This window comes from Pteropus alecto, unplaced genomic scaffold, assembly GCF_000325575.1.
Source record: "Pteropus alecto unplaced genomic scaffold, ASM32557v1 scaffold75, whole genome shotgun sequence".
NCBI lineage: Eukaryota > Metazoa > Chordata > Mammalia > Chiroptera > Pteropodidae > Pteropus > Pteropus alecto.
In genome coordinates, this window is record NW_006440638.1 from 2479205 (window position 1) to 2497837 (window position 18633).

Below are 18633 nucleotides of genomic sequence, written 5' to 3' on the forward strand. Positions count from 1 at the left end.
CTCAACAGTGTATTATTTGTTCTGCTTCTTACCTCCTCCTCTGATTTAAGTTACCTTTTGTTGACCTTTTAAATTCTTTATTTCCTGGCAAATACATTTAAAATTGTAGGTCCTAAGTGAGGTGTAGCATATCATGTAGAAAAATCTAAGTTCAGTCTGGAGCATTCTCTTTTGAAGAAAAAAACTGCCCTGCAGGCGGTAATGAACTCACTTGATACTTCCTACACTCTGATGGGGGTCAAAGGGTACAGTGAAAAACCAGAACTAATGATTAGAAGGGGTGTCACCCACATGTTTCATTTGCTGTAAACTGTTTAGGGGTTGGGTTTGCATGAGGGACACATTAGACATGCTGGGGTTGTCCTGGGTTAGGAGGGCATGGTTTTGATTTAACTTTTGTTCTCATGACCTTGAAGGTAAATCTGAAGTAGTGTCATATGGATGAGGGCCTCCAAATTCAAAGTCATGGAGCTTGAGTCTAGGTCTCAATTTCATCTCTAATCGGTTGTGAGATTGTGAGCAAGGTACTCAACCTGTGTTTCTCTGTCTCTGTCTCTGTCTCTGTCTCTCTCTCTCTCTTACTTTGTCTCTCTCCCTCTCTGTGCAAAAGAGACCAATATACCTATCCTACTTTTCATTGGCTATCTGTCTCAAAACATTTTTCATGAAAGGTCTTAGAAAAGTATAACATGACTTTTGAGTTGAGCATTTATGAGTCCATTACATAACCATGTAATGTTGCACGCTCCTCATTTTAAAGCTAGTATGATGGCTTTTTAGTAGAAAATCTCATTTTCTTTCAAGGGAATATCATCAATATTATTTACTTGTAATAAAAAGGGCATTAAAAATATAAAGAAGTAACCCAATCTTTTTGTTGTCCAAATTCATTTCAATGTGAAAAATATTCAGAACAAAAATCTAGTCAAATCTATAAGCAGAAACCTATTTTAACTCAAGATGACGGTGACCTTAAGCTGCTAAACTGCTAACAGTAAGTGACTCGATGACTAGAAGATGACGTGGATGCTCACTGTGAAATACAAAGGGTATCACTCTCTGGACATCATTGCTATATGTATGTAGGCATCCTGAAATTTTGGCATGATGGTCTTTTTAAAGACAGAGTAGCTGATTAGCATTTCCCTGAATTAAACCAATAATATCAATGTGATGGGTCATTTTTTTTTTATTTCCTAGAGGATAAGGATGCTTTAGAACAGGGCCAGATAGTAAATATTTTCGGTTTTGTGGACCATATGGTTTCTGTAGTAAAAACTCAACTCTGGCCTTGAAGGGCAAAAACAGCATTAGACAATGTGTAAAAAAGGAGTCTAGCTGTATTCCAACTCTGTCTGCAAAATTAGCAGGGATAGACCTGGTTCAAAGGTCATAGTTTGCTGACTCCCTACTTTAGAATATCATAAAGATATCATCAGATTCTGGGCTTCCTCACATCCCTTGGTTGTACACACCATATTGCTGGCCTCAGTTTTTAATGCAGCTCCAATTCTACAGCTAAGTGAACACAGAATGTGCCAAACCCTGGAGAAACCGTAAAGTCAGGTGGCCATTTGGGCAGACATTCATATCCCAATATGGCTATCTAAAAAATCTATACTTTTCTCAAAGTGTTATTTGTAAAATAAAGCATTGTTTAAATGATAATATCTAAAATTTAAAAATTCTCCAGAGTAATACTACTGATGTTTTGATAAGAAAGGAGGAAGAGTGCTTTCCAGTTCCTAGAAATGCTTTGCAAAAATGTAAACCAGTGCTGACTTCTTATTTGTAAGTGATCAAATTTGCCTTTTGTTTTCTCATAATAGAAGCCAACTCATTACCAAAGTTTATTGGTGTTCTAAGTCAAAAGTCATCTGTCATTCCAACTTATCCTCTTTATCGCTCTCTCATTCTAGCATGTCTGAAAATGTAAGAAAGCACTACCAGAGGCCTACGGATGGGTGATTTTTAACCCTGGATCTCTATTTGTCTGTACTTTTAAAAACAACTTATTCTTAACCTGGGAGCTGCCACCTTTCACTGTGTGGGACAGGCTACAATGAAACTGAAGGTGAAACGAGCCTTTTATTCCTAGTACTACTTATAAAAATGTAGATTTTGAGACACTTGTTTGGGTTTTAAGTGGGGTCTCACAGACTGAGTTCAGGAATTCTTTTGTCTTTCTTGGCTAAGTTACTTAACATCTTTGAGATCTTGAACTACAGTTTCTCCATTAAAAAATGTTAATATCTACTAAAAAAGTGTTAATATCTACTTCACAGGATTGATCTATAGTGAGTAGCAAATAATAGATACTAAATAAATGATAGTTTCTCTCATTTTTTTCCATATCACCCCATGTACCCCAAATTTTATTTTACTCTATTCTGAGAGTTTGTTTTACTCTCACACATCTTCCAATGAACTTCCTCTGAGTGTAATGTAAATGTATACACACATAGAAGGCATGTAGGGGAAAGGTCTTTGAACAAGAAAGACTAATGGTAGGAAAATTGGTTGAACAGAAGAAAAGTCAGCAAATTCATTTGGTTTATCTTCTTTTGGAAAAAGGAGCCTAGTAAGTAGAACATAAGCTTCCTGAGAGCAGAAACTTTGTCAGTTTCATTCACTAGTGCCTGGAATTGCTCTTGGCACCTGGCGAGTGTGCAATTAATACTTATTTTCTCAACTAATAACTGAGCATACATAGATGATTTGCTTTTGTATTAACCAGGAGAAATTCCTGGAGCTTAGCAAAGGGCAGGAACAGGGATTCTAAGGAGAAGGAGCTTTAACATTATAGAAGAACGGCACCATTTACAGACTACTTACTTTCAAGTACATAATTTATAAAAGAATCGTGCAAATTCTCCAATATCAAAATTGATCTGAAATAGGTGAGAGGAAAGTCTAATACCTGTTCCAGGCCAGTTTCTGGCAGGTATCCTACCTTGAGGCCATCCCAACAAGGTATCTTTTAATTTCACTTTCCTTCTGGAAAGAGAAACACCACTGTTGCTCAGAACTGTTGGAGTATCAGCACGGTGCTAGATACGATGGGATAAAGCGAAGCTGTGCTTCCCTAGAAGGTCTCTAAGTCTCCTCATGGTTTTCCACATACTGCGAAAGTGTGAGAGAACAGCAACATTAACATCTAACGTAGCTCACGTACCTGAAAACATCATCATGTGCTGAAAGTTCTTGGGAATCTTCTGTTTTCGGCCCAGATTCAGGAGGAAAGAGAGGGGATATATGTTGCAGGCTCTGGCAACAAAAATTGCTAGCTGCAGATGAGCACAGGGAAACATTGAGGAAATGTTGCTGCAATGAGGGTGCGAGTCCTTGAGCTTTAAATATTATGTCTTTAAGTTTCTCTATGTTATAACCCAGAAAACAGGCATAAACATGTCAATATGTGTATGTCCAACTTGCTTCCAAAATTTATCTTTCATTGTCAATTCCTTTCCAGAAATAATAGAGAACTCTGCATTTCTTTGAATATATATTTGGTTTACAATTGTTAACCCAATACCATTTCAATCACTGTAAATTTTCTCATCACATTTTTGTTGCTGATGACTGACTTTATACTCAATTCTGCTGCAAAATGTGAGACTGTGGCATTATCTTCTCAAGCAGCACTTTAGAAAGGATAAATGTACTTCTCATGATTACCATCTAATTTTCTATCAGTATATACTCCCTGTATCAAGCAAGCTTCACTTATTTTTTTTTTTTTATCTTAGAGCATTTAATTGTGTGAGGAATTGCCTGTCTAAAACATATAATACAACGAACACTTTGAGGCATTTTTTACAGGTTAAAATCTATGAAAATATTTGTGGTGGTCTTCTCTTTCCTTTTGTTGTCTTGGACTCCTTCTCTGATGTCTGTCTATTTTAGTTTGATCTCAAATGGGATGGAGTTATTTGGGAAGAGGGAGCTTCCCCCTAAGATCCAGGCTTTAGATAAAATTTGAGCGTTCAGCTGAGTGCTCAGTGAAAAGAGAAGAGAAGGCAAATGCAGGTGCTTAGTTAGAACAAGGCTTATAAAACAGGGTCAATTCTCCTGGCTGTAAGATCATCTGCCTGTGATATAAGGGGACAGCTGTCCACTTTCCCAGTGGACAGAAGAACAACAGCTGCTGACTGTTCTGAGGGACATTTTCAGTTCCTCAGTATATTTTTGTACAGTCATCCATTCCTATTGGGAACGCCTATATCCCAGACATTTCCTAGGAAAGTCCTCTGTATTAAAGAGTGAGGTCTAAATTTTATCTGTTATTTCGTTTATAAGAAAGGGTTATCTTATTAGAATAAATTTACTTGTGCACAATGATTACGATATAGAAAATACATCCATTATGCTAATTTCATTTGATCTTTACTCTGTGTATCCTATTTTCAAAGTCCTTACTGGAAAGAAGATTTTACCATCTTGTAATGAAATATTTTTAAAGCTTAATAATCCTGTCCATCTTCTGATACATGCTGATGCAGATTAAATATATTTCTCTATAAAGAATGAATTGACATAGTTTTATGTAAATGATTCATAATTTTGGACACATTGTAAATATTCAAAAAATGTCATTCTCTTTTAGTTTTTCCCCTTTATTTCCCCCAGTATTTTCCAAACTTCTTATTCTGTACCATAAGCATTTATTAAAGGCCTCAATTTCTTAGGATGCTTTTCTTCCCTAACTAGAAATTACATATCTGCCTTAAATTTGAACCCTGCAGTAAACCAGACAAAATTACTTTAACAATTTAGCCGAATAATCAGTAAAAGTACATAGTTTGTTCTCTTTTCTCATCACCCCATGTTCAAAATTTCAAAGGATACAAAGGCTCCAAGTATAAAGAGAGCATTAAAGATATGATTCTGGAACGTGAACAGTGCCAGGCCCATGTAACAGAAGATGACGTTCTCAGCCAAAAAGTTCATAAATTCAAACAACTGAAAACAAAACAGAAACCAAAACCCATTAATTATGATGCAGGTTTGAATTCATTTAATAACTTGTAACTGTATCTGGTGACTGGATGGTACTCCTTTATCTATGAAGGCCATCCCTTTGGCCTTATGCTTAATTTCTGCAGGGTGGGCTGGCAGAGGAAGGTTTGGGCTAGTGGCGCAGGAACCCCTGCCTATCCTGTCATGCCAGCTGACTCTACCATGGCCCTCTACACAGTGACAGATGCCTCAGCCATGTTAATATCCTATCCTCCTTTCCAAATGCAAGGCTGCTAGAGATACCCATGGGTAGTATTAACCAACACAATCCTTCATGGAACAACTCCTACTGAGCTGACAGAATATTCCCCATTATAGAAACTGAAACTATGTGATTTGATTAAGGTGTACTGTAGTAAACAAAGCAGAGATTGTTTAGAGTTTTCTGCACATCACCCACTAGGTGCACTTGAGTTCCCAGACTCTGAAGAACCACGTTCAAAAAAGCTTCAGCTAAATTACCTTCCTCAGGCAGGTAGGAAGGACAAACTTGGAAAACTTGGAAACTTGGAATAAAGATGAATGTTGATTATATTTCAACATTAGAATGATTAGTATGTTTCAAACCCCAGACAATGAGACTCATTACATTGATTGATGTAGGCATATCCATTAAATGTCCATAATTCCTAGCTGGTAAAAAGATGATTAATCCCAGGGATGAGTTTATACAGCAAGAACACAATAGATACATCTAACTCAGTCAGAGGAATGGACTAGTAACATCTATGCTGACGAATGCCCATGAGAGTTATTATTAGACCATTAACTAAACAATTTAAGTTGAACATGAAATCATTTTCCAACATTAGAAGTTAAAGGGAAATATGTCTGGAGGCTACAACAGAGGCAGATTTAGTTTATAAATCTAAACTAAAGAGACTTTAGTTTATATTCCAGACTTTTTATTTGGAACCTTCTAAAACTTTATTCTCAGTCCTATGTAAATCAGAACATTAGGGTAAACGTCTCTGGAGGCATTTCTCTTGGTTTTTTAATAACTCATTTTTTTCGTGTACTGTATTTACAGTCCTACAAATAATGACCAATCCCTTTTTACTGACAGTTAACAGAAAGGAAAGCAGAATCTTGTCAGAAACATTATTTAAAACCAGTAGTAGAAAGAAAGGATTAAAAAAGACACAGCTCCTTTGGCACAAGATGCTCTTTCTGCAGTGGCAGTGATCGTCAGTTATCTTGAGCACTTATTTTACAATCTAGGCCAGCTCGTCTTAATAAATACTGTTGCCCAAATAACCACAGACAACTTGAAAACATGGGAGAAAATATAGGGGATGGGGAACAGTTTTCTATCTCAAATCTTTACTTTTTCAAAAAGTAAAGTTTAGCTATCTTAATCTGTTCAGGCTACAGTAACAAAATACTACAGACTTGAGTAACTTAAAAAACAGAAACTAATTTCTCATAGTTCTAGAGGTTGGAAAAGCCAAGACTAGGATGCTGGATGATTTGGTTCTCGTGAGCAAATAGCAGCCTATCCTGGTCTGTAAACAGCAGCTTACTTGCTATATTCTCACATGGTGGAGAGAGAAGTCATCTCTCTCATGTCTCTTATAAGGGCACTAATCCTATTCATGAGGGTTCTACTCTTGTGACCTAATCACCCTACAAAAATCCCACCTGTAAATATCATCACATTGAGGGTTAGGGCTTCAACATTTGAATGTGGGGGAAGATGGGCACAAATATTCAGTTCATGGCAACTACTCAGTTTTTCACATTAATAAACACACACCAAGGTTAAATTCATAGGACCTCTTCTCCTGCCTCTATCCTCTAGGGAGGACATTTTTTCATCTAGGATCTATCCAGTCTCTTTTTGGTGGCCACACTCCAATTTCTTTTTGGGGTCCATCTCCTTCCCCACTCTCAGCTACAGACTGATGCCTAGTTAGTTCAAATATGGAATATGTAATTTAGGACTAAACTACTCAACCACTCAAATCAATGTGTTTCTCCAGCTAGCATGTTTGGTTCAGAATAGATGTGATGCATTTAGAGCCAAAAAAAAAAAAAAATACAATGAGGCCTTTGCAGGGAATGTTGGGACAAAGACCTCCCACTTTTTTACTGTATGAGAATTTAGTAGCACTCGGGCTCAGGAGCTGTACTAGCCATTTTGTGATCGCAGGTTAAATAGCCATCAGAGAGAAGCCCTGTCCTGATGACACTATTTAATTTTTCGTATTCAACCTTTCCCAAAGTAAAATCTATCCTTAAACTTTTGAATTAAAGAGACCAAGAAATCACTTTTTGATTTGAGTTGGGGTTTCAACCACTTAAAAAGATACAAACTCCTTTATGGTCCTGCACCAGTTGAACAAAACAAAACACCCCTCTGACTCAATATAGATAGATGATAAACAAAAGGGTGTATGGTCAACTTTTTGACCTTTTTTGATCAGTAACAAATCTGTTATCCCTGTACTCCACCACTACCCAATTTTAATCTATTTCTTACCTTAAAGGTAGAAAAATAATATATGGGGAAAAGTCCATTTTTTTTCTGTTGGTTGTTGAGATATGATGGGAATTTTTCCCATACATTTTACACGAGGACCCATGGTATTAAATATTTATTTTAGAGATTTACTTTCTTTGGATAACTCAGTATTTTAATTCGATAGTCAGTCAGTTTATTGAAATCTAACACCAACCAAAATTACAAGTAACTTTTTACATATACTTTGTATAAAAGTTTGATTTTCCATTTAGGTCCATTTCTGGACTGGCTCTTTGCTCCTATTATTGTCTATTCCTGTATCAATGCCACATTTTAAAAATTAATGTAGATCCATAATACATTATAATATTTCATAGATATAGATTATTCCCATGCTTTATCTTCTTTAGAATTTTTCTGGTTATTTTTGTATGTTTAAAAAATGTTTTTATTGATGCTTAATCACTCAGAAAAGTATATAAGTTATATATGTACAACTTAAGGTTTATAAGAGACTATTACTAGCACTCCAGCATTACTCATGTTTCCCCTCCACTTATAACTCCACACTCAATGCAACTATATACTATTTGCCCTTCTATCATCACAAATAAGTTTTCCTTGTTTTTCAATTTTAATATGAAATGAATGAAATCAGACAATATGTATTATTTCATACTTGTCTTTTACTCTTTTACCAACATTTTGTTGGTGAGATTCTTCATGTTGTATGTAGAAGTAGTTTATCTTTTTCATTATATGAATATATTACAATTTATTTATTCATCCTATTATTGATAGACATTTGGGTTGTTTCCAGTTTGAGGCTATGATGAATTTTGCTGCTGTACATATATATTTGCATTTCTGTAAAATTGTTGAGACATAGTGCCAAGCAGTTTTCCAATGTGGTGATACCAATTTGCACTCCCATCAGCAGTTCTAGTTGATTTACATTCTTGCCAACACTTGGTTTTACTGCTGTTTTTTGAATCTACACTTTTGCCTCTTTCTATTTGCCATTTGAACTTAGGAATCAGGTTGTCCCTTTCCATAAAAATTAACTATTGGCATTTTAGTTGGAGTTCCACTAAATGTGGATAGAATGTACATCTTTATAGTATTCAAACTTTAAATCCATAAACCTCATATGTTCTTATAACAATTTTGGTTTTCTTGAATTTCCCTCAGTAATTTCTTTATAAAGATTTTTTTTGTATCTTTGGTTAGGTTTATTCCCAGATATTCGATGTTTTTTGTTGCTATTATAAATGGAACCCTTTTCAAAGTTTGTCTTCTAATTGTTTGTTGTTATATACACATATATAATTGATTTTTTTAAATTGATCTGGTATTCAGAGCCTTCCTAAATTTATTTAATAATTCTTACAGTTTATTGGTATATTCTTTTGGACTTTCACAATTATATTGTTTTTAAATAAGGATAATTTTGTTTTTTCCTTTCCAGTCACTATAAATTTTGTATCTGACACTTGTTAGGACCTCTGGCACATTGCAGAATAGAAGTGATGATGGGGTATCTTTGTCTTATTCCCAGTCTTAAAAGGAAAACTTTCAATATTTCTCTACTAAATTCATAGAAATGCTTTAACATATTAAAGATGTTCCCTTCTATTTCTTTTTTAAAATATAGATTTAATTTTTTAACACCATGTTGAGAATTTATGCGTTCATATGACAAAAGACTGGCTTATAATTTTCCTTTCTTGTATAGTCTTTACCAGGTTGTATTGTTAAAGTTACCGATGTTAGGTTCTTATTCTCTTTCTTAAGTGCTTAAAAGAATTCTGGGCTTGGAGTTTTCTTTGTAGAAAGATTTGAAACTACAATTATTACAATTATTATTGTAGATACAATTATTCTAATAGATATAGCATTAGCTAATTTTCTCTTCACTACTGTATCAGTCTTAGTAAGTTGTGTTTGTCATTCCGTCTAAACTTTCATATTTACTGGTATATAGTCATTCATAAGATCTTCATTATCTTCGTGTCTGTAGTTAAGTACCCCCCTCCCATGTTGTTAACTTGTATCTTTTCTTATTGATAGATCTTGTTAGGGAGTTATCAATTTTATGAGTGTTTCCAAGAAGCAACTTTGGCTTTGTTGCTTTTTTTATGTTGTATTATTTTTCTTTCTATTTCATTAATTTCTCTATTATTTTTATTATTTTCTGCCTTCAACATACTTTGGTTTTAATTTGTTTTTATTTAGTGTCTTGGTCCAAGTCCTGATGCAGGAGTTACTCGTCAATTCCTTTGAACACTTGCTTTTCTATATTTTTTTCTGGCTTTTCTAGTTTTTTTCCTAAAAGAGAGTTGTTCTGACATCAGCTATCCCTCATAGCTAACTCTTCTTGACTGTTTATTTTTCAGGGTGAATAATTATTTTTGTCAATTTCCCACCCACAGTTTTATGGTAATTTATTTTGTAACACAGACTATGCATATCAATTTAGAGAGAAATGATAACATTGTGAGGAAAGATAGATTGTTTAGAAAGATTACAGAAAAGGTTGGTTAATTTGGGGAAAAATAACTAAAAATAAAGATGTATTTCTAACTCGCTCCTCATATCCAAATAAATTTCGGAAGAATCAAGTGTAAATGATAAAACAAAACTCATTTATAAATGTAGTCCAAAACCACCACTAATTTTGTATATAATTTTTCAATCAGAAAATTGTATAAAAATTGAATTTATTAGCAAAAACTTAGAAGCAAATCTCTATAAGAAATATTTAAATAAACATGATACAATTATATAATAGAATACATTTTATAGCATTATATATGTATTGTTATAGAAAGATATCCAAGATCCATTATTAAATAATAAAAAGTAATTTAGAGAAATAAAGAATATGTTTGTGTATGTATGAACCCATCAGGTATGTTAAACAAATACATAGACAGATGACTTTCACTTCACTTTATGGACATTTGATATTTGTATTATTATTATTATTATTATTATTATTATTATTATTTACCATGAACCTGTGTTACTTTCACAGTTAAAATTTTAAAGTAGAATAAAACATTTTCCAAATACTTTCTTCCTTTAACCTTACTCAAGCAGAAACTCTTCATCATTTTGTTTTCAGGAAGTTATCAACTATTTCTAATATTTTTCTTATTTTCTATAAAAATTGTTTTGTTCAGCAAAGAAAAATACAAACAGCAAAATGAAAGCACTTATCTTTTTGTGGAAAATTTTTTTCAGTGATCTCTATTCGGAGATCATAGATTTATAGATAACTTGAATAATGTTACCTAAATCTGACCGTATTTTTTGTATAACTTACTTTCATTAAGTCAATATTTTACAAGCCTCTTTCCTTGACAAGCAATTTGAATCTACTAAATGATATTTAATGGTAGCACAATAACCTCTTGTATTGTCCTACAAAATTTTATTTTACTATACCTATTATTAGACATTTGGTTGTTTCCAGATTTCCCCTGCCCCGCATCATAAACAATGCTGCAACGTGTATCTTTGTACAAATATCTCTCCCTAGTTGAGTGGTTACTCCTTAGGTCAAATTCCTAGTCATGGACTACTTCTGTCAAAGTGTAAACATCAATTTTCTTTTTCAACATACTACCGGTATGCCCTTCAGAAAGAATATACCAATTTGCATCTGTAATACTGTGCAGAGGGTACCCTTTTTCTTACACTCTTGCCAAAATTAGTTTTTGTCAATTTTAAAAACCTTTTACAATCTGATAGACTCACTTATTTTAAATTGTAGATGGTTGTTAGCATTTTAAAAAGATTCTCTTCATAACAGTGCAACAGCATTGATTAGCATCTTTTTGTCTATTTATATCATGTAACAACATTCCTCTGAATAAACAGTTTTCATAATAATTTCCTTCTTAGGGCATTTAATGAAATGTGTGGACAAATTTAATTTTGTTTTTCACACAAAAATCTCCTGAAGACATGTTTCAAAAGAAGAATCTACAGTATCTCTATGCTGATAGAAGAAAACAATTTGACTATTAGAACTTCATTGTCTCAGTGTGGCCTGGAGTAGTCAATTACTAAGGGAATAGATTTATTGGTCAATTTTGAAAAAAAGAAAAAAAACAGAACAACAAAAAATCCACCCCAAAACCAATCATCATTGTCATCATTATAACAACAACAGTGTCAAGCTATTCAATTCAATATTCAATATGAATGACCTCAATTCTACTTCCTCCTCTTTTAGGGTCAATGAAAATTAACTTGATTCAACATTTTATTTATTCAGTACAGTAAACAACATTAACTTTATTTTCATTGATTTATATTTTGTGAGCCTTTGGAGAGGACCCAGGTTAAAAGCAATCTTTGCTTAGCAAAGTTTTCCTTTAGGAAAAAAAAAAAGCAAATTAATGGTGCAAACAAGACTGAGGAAATATTTAAAATACATTAGAGGATAATCTATGTAAAAACTTTGAAAGTTCATGGTAACCATTAATATGTTATTTAAACAACAATCTGGTCAGCAAATCAAGTTCTCTGAAGATTTATTAGATACTGTATTTTTTAGTCTGAGTTATTTACTATCTTTTATACAATTTGCTTATCACTAATTTTGATGTTTTTTTTTTCTACTTTTAGTAAAAGAATGAAACTTTACCATATTACTATGGTTCATGTAGAGAAATAGTACACCAGTTCACTATACCCTGCTTACCTAATTACTAATGAAATTCTTATGAATTTCTCAACATGGATTTATTTGGCTTAGCACAGTTAGATAAAAACCTACTGACTTGCAGCTACCTGTCCAAGTAATGGACTAAAATTCACTTTAACTGGAGTGTTAAGGAACCTATAACACTATAACAAAAATAAAAGGAAAGGAAGAACTAAAATGTTCTTTTATTTTTTCCATAATTTTGTCTCAAGATTATTTATTTGTTTATAAAATTTGTCTTTATTCCTAACAGGGAGCATTCTTTAGAGAATATCTCAGTTTCATTTTTTTATACATTATTGAATTTATCTATAACTATTTTGAAAAAAACAGGAGTATACGTGAATAATTTTTATTCCTACATCGGTGGATTTGCAAACATTACAATATATTCTACTGAAATTATAAACTTTTGCTCCTGGGATTCAAACACATGTTTAGTCCCAAGACCTGAGGAAATTTGTTCAAGATGAACCCAATAATTTCTATGGGCTCTAGAGGTAGCATAGGAAATGAAGGCTTTATTGCCAGTCAAGGTCATGATTCCCAGCATGCAGCCTTGCTATGAGCTTAAGACTTATAGTTACATATGAGTCTAAGTGCAATCCTGTGAGATCTTTCTAGATTTGGGACACTATAATAATATCAGTAATACTATTTCTAAAATAATAATAATGCTAGTGGAACTCATTTATTTTAGAACTTAAATTGTGCTAGGGACTATGTTAAAAGCTTTTACTGTCTCTGCCCCACTGCAGGAGATGGGCTCCAAATCCAAGATCAAATTCTTGAAGTTTAGGACTATACAGGCCCTGAAGTAGATGAAGTGTACCACTTAAGTGTTCAGAGAGCTGCTTCTTCGTCATATATTTCTTTGTTTGAGAATTCTGAGTTCCCTATGCACTCTTGACTGTTACCTGGCCCTCTCTCTACATTTTGCTATCTTCTTTAAAACTTGACTTTTTTTAAAACATGAGAATTTCTAAAGCACAGCCTATAAAAACACAAGAAAACACACTTTAGGAAGATGAATAGGCATCATTAAGTAAGTAAATTTAATACAGGAAATAAATGTAGTTACAGCTACAAGGAATTGAGTTTCATTAAACTGAATAAATACTGTAGCCAGATGTACTTGAAATCCTTGAGCTTATAACCTAAGGGGAAAGTTATTTTCTGTGAATTTACTAAATTACATTAGCCAGTAAACACTGATAATAGAGTTATTTCTGGAGGTTTTCCACTGTTTATTCTTCCTTTTTTTTTTCCCTTGGCTATTAAAGAAAAAGTCAGTATAAGGTTTTGTAAGGTTGCATTTAAGTTAAATACTATTAAGAATAGCTTCTCAAACCTCTATCTTCACAGAGTGCTTATTATCATGATAATGATCAGAAATATTGGTCCCCAAATAAGATTGATTTTAGATCTATTTTGATGAATTTAAACACACACACACACACACACACACACACACACACACACAGCCCACACAATATAAGATCACAAGATTTCAAGAGTAGAGTCACCTTGTAACATATTTAGTCCAGACATATAGCCAATGCTTGATTGCTTCAACACTCTTGTCAAGGGGCTGCCTAGCTTGTAATTGAACACTGCAAAACCTCACTACAAGAAAGCGAATGGTATTTTTGGTCATCTATAACTGTTAGAAAATCCTTTCTCATATTGAACTGAAATTTGGTTCTCTATTACTTTCAACCATTTCTCCTACTTCTACTTCTTTGGTTCATAGAAAATATGTCAAATATAGAACCATTATGTTCCATACTGCCTTGCTCTAATAATAGAAAGGAGATTTAAAGAACAGTTGCAGTAGTAAACAATTTTACTGGTTAGGCAGTAACTGTCACATTCCACAGTCTTGCTAGTCTTGAAAGTAAAGATTTTGCTGGGAGTTTGTGGTTGGCATGTGGGGCTTCCAGTCTAGAATACCTGTAAATGCTGGAGGGCTACAGTAACCAGATTTATTTTTAAATGGGGTTCTCAAGAAGGATCTTCTCAGTACATCTAATAGTACTGGCTCTTGGGGGTAAAAATAGTTATGAAATAACATAATTAGTTTCTCTGTGGTTTTGCCTGGCTAAATACTAACTAAATACTAGCTACAATAATTAACTAGTTGAAACAATATCTTTTCTGTGCAGAAATAAAACAATGCTTAAAAAATCTCTTATTGAATAAATCAAAAGAAACATTGATATTAATATCAGGTACTGGCATGGGAAATTTACAGATTATAAACATTTTTAAAGGTTCATATTCCATTTCTTTAATTTTTTTCATTTAGCTATTCTTAATCTCTTTTTCTTTAATTCATCTTATATCTTTTTATCCTTGTAATTAGCCTATACTAATTTTTTTCTTCAGTGGGAGTATGAAGAATGTACACAAAAAAGGAAGATTTATAATGATGTCATGTTTTAAGGTCTCTGAGTTGAACACCAATATCTCAATCCTTGCTAGTGATCTGAGTGACAAACAGCCACAATATGGCTGAGGATATACCATTCCATTTGCTATGAATACACATGAAGATTTACCACTGGCAACATGCAGAATGTTGAGCCCCAAACACCATGAGCTGTATTTTAACCTCTCCTTGCCATTCCATTTCCTTGATTAAAGTGTTGTGAACTAAAAAACCTAGGGTCAAGGACATTACTTAGTGTGGTTTTATGATAAGCAATTTCACAATGAAATGCAGTAGAACACCAGGACAAATGCACAACACTAGAATCGAACTGGTATTCATTCAAAAATGATGTGCCTCCTGTATTTTAGAATCAGAAATTGAAGTATGGGTTTGAAATAACACTTGGTTGTTTCACTATATTAAAAATTTGAAAAGCTTTACTTCATGTTATGTTATTCCTAATAAACACTGTCATTTATGTTAGTTCATTCACCATATTCAAAATTTTTTGATAAACATTCTAAATTAGCTATTTTCGAGGGAAAAAATTTGAAGGCTAATTAAATTAATTTGCTCCTTAACCTGACCAAATTCTCTGCTTAACTTTTTATTTTCCTATGGAGTCATCTTTTGTACAATACATGGTGGTAGATATTTTACAATTTAGAAGGTGAAGAGGTACAAATTTTTTTTTCCTTGTGTATTTCAATATGATTTTAAATCTAATACATGTACATGACACTTTATATAAACAGTAATATTCAAACTTAATTTTTTTTTCTCCAGAAGGTTATAGACTTAATTGACTTGACTGACAAAGAAAAGAAAAAGCACAACCGAAGGTTAAAAATCATTTTCATTATGCGGAAAACTTGAGTTCAATTTTTGAACTGTGGTAGAGTGTATTATGGAAAGGCATTCAATAGAAGGATTGAAGCTTAGAGTAGAATATTGATTCTGCTGAACATGATGAGAATTTGGAGGGTGAGTCTTAATAAATCAGAGAAATCAATGAAAATGAAAGAGAAAAATATGTGATGTTTGAATAATGCCATTCAATTGGAGAACAGCTATCAAATGATTTTTATGAAGGTATGGATATCAATAAATCAATAGCTAACAAAAATTGAGTTTGCTTGACTTGTTTCTTTGTAATGCACCATTAAAATGTAGTGAATGTAGATTGTCACTGCTTATACTGAACTTCAGAAAACTCTTATTTTACACTGATTAACTTTGTTGCGCTTTCTTTTTCCGGTAGATTTATAAATTCTCCCTCCTTAAAACCTCTTTATATTGAAGCTACTGCATATCTTTGACAGAATAGGTAAAATGTCAAAAACTATGAATTATTACAGTACTAGAATGTATTTCTCTTTGTTTCCAAGGATGACAGTTATATTTTCACATTAAAAACCATGCATGCATAAAACAATTCTGTATGAGCATTTTAGCTTTGACTTATTTTTGGTGGTTTGGAGCTAATTTTGTTTTTGTTCCAAATTGTTTAGGTACTTCAAAGTTACTCCACAAAATTCCCTCATAAAGTTTTCTTGGGCTATCTGTGTATTTTTGATAATATTCAAAATGAATTTATATGTAAAACAAATCATATACATATATAGAAGAAAAGACTCTTCCACTGCTACACACTACAAGCTCTTAATTAGTCTTCAATCTCTAACTTAACTCTCCACTCCTTTTGTAAAGCACAGTGACCCAAGACTTACCCACACTAAATGCTGGAGGCTACTGAGTTACTCTCCAGGGTGCCCAAGCCATTTCTGTTGCAACCATAGGAATTTTAGACTTAACAAGGCTCAATTCCACTTGTTTTAAAATCTGTTTATCTCTGCTTTCAACTGGTGTTTGTAATTGTGAAATTTAACTTTATAGATTAATTTAGTGTAAATATGAAAGAGTTTTGACTTTTTTCAAAAAACTAAGTTAAGTGTGTAGAAAAGATAAAATTTAGTTGCTCAGAAAACACTACTTAATTAATAGTGAGCAGGACAACTGTAAAAAGTTGCAAAATATGTATCTTTAAATATAGAAAGAATCTTAACTTATATTGCTTCGCCAATGTCTTTTAATTCTTGGCTCTGAACTAAAGACTGAAATAGAAACTGGAAGTTCTGGTAGATATATTTTGGGTGTGCTTTGTGCAAGAAAGACAACCTAGAACTCTAAGATTCAAAGAAAAAGCATTGCTTCTTTCAAAAGATTGGCAAATGAATATGCATTTATATAAGCGACAATTAAATGTCAGAGGTATTTGTGTCATTTTTTAATGATTCTTTGTTTTAATTAACTTTTCCATTAATTAACCAGTTCTGATTTTGTGTTGGATAGGTGTCTGTTCTCTATTTCGACTCTCTTTAAAATTCAATATTTCCATTTGATTCTTTTCACAATTTTTTATCTGCTTCATGTAACTAATGTTCTCCTTTATCTCTTTAAGAATATTAATTATGTTTATTTTAAATTCTTGCTTTGTCTGTTCCAATAATTTTGCTTCATTTGGCCTATGTCCAGATTTATTCCCTATTTTATAGTGGTTGTACTCATTGGGCATCTTGTTATTTTGGCCTGTAAATTCATATTTTCCTGGGGTCAATCCTATTTGGCAATGTTATGAGAAACCCCCTTCCCCTGCCCCCGTCACCCACACACAAACTGAAGTGTCCTTTCAATGATTTTTAGAAGATGAGAAGGAATGAGCTCCAGGGTAGAGAAAACTCTCAATATCATCAAATTTTTTATCACCCCAGAAACTTGAATTGGGTTCCCTACTCTGATAACTCCTCTGGTAATTCAGGGACTCACCCTTAAATTCTTAAAATGAAGTGACACTGGGAAGAGGCAATCTCTCTAGGTCATCTTCCATCAGTCTAGGGGTTGGAAGGCACAGGAGATGAGATAGTGGAGAGGATGCCCAAGGGCAGGGCAACTCGTTTCCCTCACCTTTAACTTCTTCATTGCCTAGGTGCTATCCCATTGGCATTCCAATGGATGCCCTAGGCTGTTGTGATAAGGTGGGTGAAGATCACCCCAAAACAATGAGGGGAAGAAGGGAATGCAGAAGTTAAAATCTCTAACTGAATCTCGCTTCTTATTCCTTCACTAGCTTCTGTCTGACATCCTCTACACCACTTTGAGATCACCTCTGGCCTCTCCAAGAGTCCTTATTGTTCTGTTACTTGTTTAGCTTTATGTGTCCTCTCAATTACATAGTTTCTTCAGGTTTGATTTGGGAAGAAGGAGCCAGCAGCTGAAGCTAGTTTGCTACCTTGTCAGCACTAGTTTTCATATTATATTTTAAAGTTAAAGTTGTTGATTGAGAATGATAAATCATATTGAGGGATTCTCCTCAACAGGGATTTCTGAGTGTAATTTGAGTCAAATTACAACCTATATCAGGAGAACTGCTGAGCCTTCTTAGGCAAAACTGGGGTTTTGATTCGTCTATACCCTATGCCTTCAGCCTATCTGTATGTGGCACTTTCTCCTTTTCCATGTAAGGACATAAAATCCTTTGATCGTTTATTCCTCACTTTAATAATTTATGTTCCTTTCTCATATTTTTGTTTCCATCTTTAATTTCTTTAATCATTTTAAATATATATATATTTTATAATCTTTATCCAATTATTCATTATATTTCTGATGTCTCTCATAGTAGTCTCTTTCCTTTATATCTTTAATTTGGGGCTGTGAGCTAATAATGGTGATGCTTTAACAAGGGCAATATCTTTGTGGCCTTGGCCTAGAGTACAGCCTCCCAAGGACACTTTGTCTTTGTTTTTGCCAGTTGTTCCAAGGATATTTCCAACCTAAGAACATGTTTTAAGTTTACTTTTAAGGTTGGACCTTTGGATAGCATAAGCAATATAAATATAAACCATAAACTCTCATAATGTCAAGCCTGAGGTTTAAATTTCTTAGGAGATACATCTTTCCCCAACTAAAACCCACCAATGTTTCTTGAGATATTGTAAA

At 33.4% G+C, this 18633-nt stretch overlaps 1 protein-coding gene across 1 annotated transcript in view; it reads right to left on the minus strand.

Annotated features, from left to right (window-relative positions):
• The window catches only part of SLC9A9 (solute carrier family 9 member A9), a 496385-nt gene that overhangs the window by 186470 nt on the left and 291282 nt on the right, over nt 1-18633 (minus strand). Inside the window, exons 10-11 of the mRNA XM_015593644.2 lie at nt 4849-4962; nt 3176-3287 (exon numbers count right to left, since the gene is read on the minus strand). Of these exons, the coding sequence (XP_015449130.2) occupies nt 3176-3287; nt 4849-4962 (226 nt within the window). The remainder of the gene's footprint in view (nt 1-3175; nt 3288-4848; nt 4963-18633) is intronic.